The sequence below is a fragment of the Frankliniella occidentalis genome, unplaced genomic scaffold (genome assembly GCF_000697945.3).
Source record: "Frankliniella occidentalis isolate FOCC.00 unplaced genomic scaffold, Focc_3.1 Scaffold53, whole genome shotgun sequence".
NCBI lineage: Eukaryota > Metazoa > Arthropoda > Insecta > Thysanoptera > Thripidae > Frankliniella > Frankliniella occidentalis.
The window spans coordinates 826110-830292 of NW_026267183.1; the positions used below are offsets into that span (position 1 = coordinate 826110).

General features: G+C 60.0%; 1 protein-coding gene across 5 annotated transcripts in view; it reads left to right on the plus strand.

Annotated features, from left to right (window-relative positions):
* The window catches only part of LOC113210912 (F-box/LRR-repeat protein fbxl-1), a 31229-nt gene that overhangs the window by 19074 nt on the left and 7972 nt on the right, over positions 1–4183 (plus strand). The window contains exon 1 of one of the 5 annotated variants that reach the window (XM_052267531.1): positions 2899–3149. The exons of 3 other annotated variants lie outside the window; for them this stretch is intronic. Coding sequence is in view for 1 of the 2 variants with exons in the window: in XM_026429104.2 (XP_026284889.1) it covers positions 3953–4063 (111 nt within the window). In the remaining variant the exon portion in view is untranslated. Of the gene's footprint in view, positions 1–2898; positions 3150–3191; positions 4064–4183 lie in introns of those variants that run through there. One more of the 5 variants, XM_026429104.2, reaches the window with a different exon arrangement.

A 4183-nucleotide genomic window follows, 5' to 3' on the forward strand; every position in this document is an offset into this window, starting at 1 on the left:
CGCCGCTGCCAACGCAGCGGCGCGAAAAGTCCTTCCCCGGCCCTGCAGGTCGCGCGGGGCTGGAGTCTTCACAGCGGTGGGGCCCGCGCTGCGATTTTGACTCGCGCGTGATCTCCTCGTCGTTGACGGTCGTCGGACCCTGGGCGTCGGCCGTGGCGAGTCTCACGGCGCTTTGTTACCGTTCCGGCGGGTTGGCATAGAGAAGTCCTTACCCGCGGCGCGCAGTTAGAGCCGCACAGTAGGATACATGCAGCATGCTCATACATACGGAGTACTGCGCCTTAACTTTGTCGGGGTTTATTTTCGAAGTTAGGGGCTAAACAAAGTTGTGTGGGTATTTCAGTTTTTGACGTGTTGTTATTGTCAAGCAGGCCAAGGCGTTGAAACACTGTCCACAAGTGGACAAATCCCTATGGAAGATGTTTACATAATCCAATGTAACGCTTAACGCCACACAACTTGTCGGCCATCTCTGAGGCTGAAAAGCCTTTCTGCATCACACTCGCTCCCACTCGCCGGCAGCTGTGTGTGCAACGAAGATTATGGAAGAAAAGTGCGAAATCATTTCCCCAAGACATCAGTCGGCAGCGAAATGTGCACGCCAGTTGTTTTCTCGCCTACAGCTTCCCGCGTGGTGTGCGCTTCTCGGAGGTATATTTGAAGATCCGGCTTACTGATAGGCGTAATGACGGTAACTGTCTTCTAGGAGTCATTGTTTTGCGGAAAACAAGTGCGGCGCAACAACAGCTCGGGCGGCAAGAGGAGCAGAGATTGGGGGAGCGCGCCGCGGGGGTTTCCCTGGTCGGCGGCTGCAGCGCCAAGGTCGAAGCCCTCCCTGCTCCTATCAGCGCACCACCCGGGCGCGGCATGTCTGAGCCTGCACCGCGGCGTGCACCGTCATACCAAGAGACTATACAGGGTCATACCACAACACGTCCTCCGTGAGGTGTTTACACCTTAGTCCCCCGCCCTATTCCGCTCGTCACTCCAGAGAAGGGATTTTAATTTTCCAGGAAAGTATTTTTGGCAAAGGTTTCAAGGTTTTTGTCAAGTGTCTGAATTATTTCCTTAAAAGTTTTATCTTTCAAATCTTCTGGAAAGATTACGTTTTTTTCATTTTTTATGGATTTTTTTTTATTTTTCCGGGAAAATTTCAGACTGTCAAACCCACATTCTCCGGATCTATTTTGTTTCAAAGCGACAAGCGCGGCCGGAGCCGGTCCAGCCAGCCTCCTGCGCACTCTGTCACTCGATCGGTACGCGAACTCCCTTGGCGTCCGCAACCTGATGCAACTATTGGCAATCCTGGCGCAATTCATATCGCTGCTCGGAAAAGACTCTCCGTGTGTGGTGCGCGGTGATGGCGTCTCGCTCACCCCTCCTGGCCCGTGTCACGAACCTGCAATGCCGTGCCAGGAAATGTTGCGTCTGTATTTTTTTGCCACCACCCCGCAAATAACCTTCGGCAGGGCAGTGCAGGGTGCTGCGACGAGTCGTCGTCCCCCGCGATGTGCGACGCGCGGCCAAACTCACAGGGATGATGCTCCTTCCCGGTTACGACAGTAACTTACCGTAATTTTCACTTGGTGCGGAACAGCTTGATCGCGTTTCCGCAGGGAATTTTGACTGAAACATTAGACATATCTTTTTGTATACTCCCACTGTGTCCTTTTCCCATTTCCCCCTTTTGCATAAGCGCTTCGCAGTTCTCGTGCACCGGCGATAATGAGCTGTTTCCCTGACAACCGCGCTGCAGGGAAAAACGGCCCGCGATACTACTTGTTATCTCCGATCAACGGGGGAGGCGGGCGTCGCCGTCGCGCGCAAGGCGCGGAGGGCGCAAAGGGGGGCGGAAGGGTTGGGCGCGCCGCGCCAGCCGCGCACTGGTGGCATTTGGGCTGCCTACCTCCCAGGCGCGAGGCCCCACGGCCCCACCCTGCAGACCAGCTCGGCAGGCGGGCGCAGTGCGTGTAGGGTGTGCCAGTTGGCGCCCTTCGAATGCTTCTAGAGGATACATTAGACGCACAATCAGGCCCGGCCAGTGGCCAGTCGAGTCAGAGTGATGCGATCACCCAGTCTTTGGGCAGCGTCACCTTCACGTCTCGTCCCACCCGACATGACCTCGCGTCTCGCGTATTTGTTAGAATGTCTGTGTGACTCAGGCCGTTGTTAGCCCTCAATTCTCCCCCCGCCTCCTCAGCGCGATGCGAAGACTCGCAAGTTGACTGTCATCGTCATCATTGCCGTGCTCTTGCACCTATCCTATGTAAAACGTTTTGGACACCGCCTGTATACAACACCTCACGCACAACTTTTTCCAGACGAGCATCGACGCTCGCTCGCTACAGGGCTTTGCAACACACTATCTCGCTCTCACTCGCGCTCTCTCTCCTGCCCCTGCCGGCGGCTATTTCGGTGTCGGCGGCACAAGGAGCAGGCGGGTCATCGCGGTAGGCGCCGTAGGAGAAAGAGTGTTGTTAGGCGATCTAGAGCTAACCGGTTACACGTTAAAAGTGCAGAGCGCAGGGCGCAGGGCGCGAGGCGCGAGGGGCGGCCGCCACGGCCGGCGGCGGGGCCTGTTGCTGCCCGCGGCCGGGGCCAGAGGAGCCAGAGGGGCCAGAGCGTGCTGGTGGTGGCAGGAAGTTGCGGGGCGGGGCAGGGCGGGGCGGCGTTACGCCCGCGACTAGCGAAGTGGGGCTCTTATGGGAAGCGAGAGGGTTGCGGGGCGGGGGCGCGCGGTGTCTGCGGGCGCGTCCAGCGCCTCTGACCAAGCCGGGCCAGTGCACCAGGGGCAGGGCCTCGGGCGAGGCGCGCGGAGAACACATACGCCGCGCTGGCCATCGTAGAGCCGCGCACCGCCCAGCGCGCCGTGCTCACAGCACCAGGGCGGCTCTGTCGGGGAGCCCAGAGAGCTGGACGAGGGCCTGGATGTCCTCAACGGGGGCCCCCCACACCGCCACGGGGCGAGCCGCCATCGCCGCGTCACACCCAGTGCGGCCACGCAGCAGCAGCAGCAGCCACAAGGCCCTCTGGCCGGCAGCCAGAACACCGGTCACCGAGCGCCATTTGAATGAATCCGCAACTTAATCTGGACTGGCAGGAGCCACCGATGAAGTTTACCGACTGCATTTCCTGTGCTTTCCCCGCTGGTAATTGGCCGACCCCTCCTTCGCGACTCTAATGCGCACGCGCGTTGGACGAGAGCGCGAGGAGCGAGAGGGAGCGAGAGGGAGCGAGAGCACGTGTGCGAGTAAGAGTGAACACCGTCTACCACCGCTCCACGGCCGCGCCCGTGCACGCCTAGAAGCGCGGCGGGCGACACGACCGTATTCGCGATAACTCACCGGCCTGCGAGAGTTGCCGCTGAAAGCTTTCCCCCTAATTTACATAACAACATTTTGGCATATTCCCGCGCGCTTGCAGAGTGCCGCCACAAATATCGCGAAAACCTGTCAAACAGCCCGTTTCCGGCCCGCGAGGCACGCGCGCGCGCGGCGCCAGATTCAGATTCGCCCGCGGCGGACCGGACGTTCGCGGGCAGGGGGGAAGGCTGGGAGGGAAGGCTAGCTACCCTCCTCTTTTGCTCTCCTCTCGGCTCTCCCTGCGCGGCGCAGCGCCTTCCGAGGAGGTCTATTTTCAGAGCGGCAGCCGCCCGCAGCAGCCCAGCCCTGGGCAGGACCGCCTGCCCCTCGTGTGGCGGGGCGTGGCGGTGGCGGAGAGTTGCGGGGCGATCGCAACAGCCTCAGAGGAGGACGCGAAAGTGTGGCGGAATGTGACGCTAAATCACTGAAAGCGAATGGAGACACGGAGGTCCTCGCAACAAACACGGCGCTGGATGAAGCCCGCGCGCGACTTTGAAGGTCCTGCTGGAGTGCTGCCTAGTGTCGCCTCCTGGTAAGAGAGCCCTCCCCACCCCTCCCCAATCCCCGCCGCTGGAGAAACCGAGCAAGCCATGGCCGGGTGGAACAAGCTGACGGTGGACTCGGCCGTCATCCACAGCCTCCCAGGAGGACCGCTTCTCTCGTCGTCATCGTCGAGCTCGTCCGGGCGGAGGCGGCGCGCGGTGAGTGTGACCATTTACTCTCCTCTTCTTGATTCCTTTCTTTCGCCCCTCTTCTCCTTCTTAACCACGACACCAACTTTTCACCTGCACCCCGAAACTTTTCTATGCTGCTTGGAATTC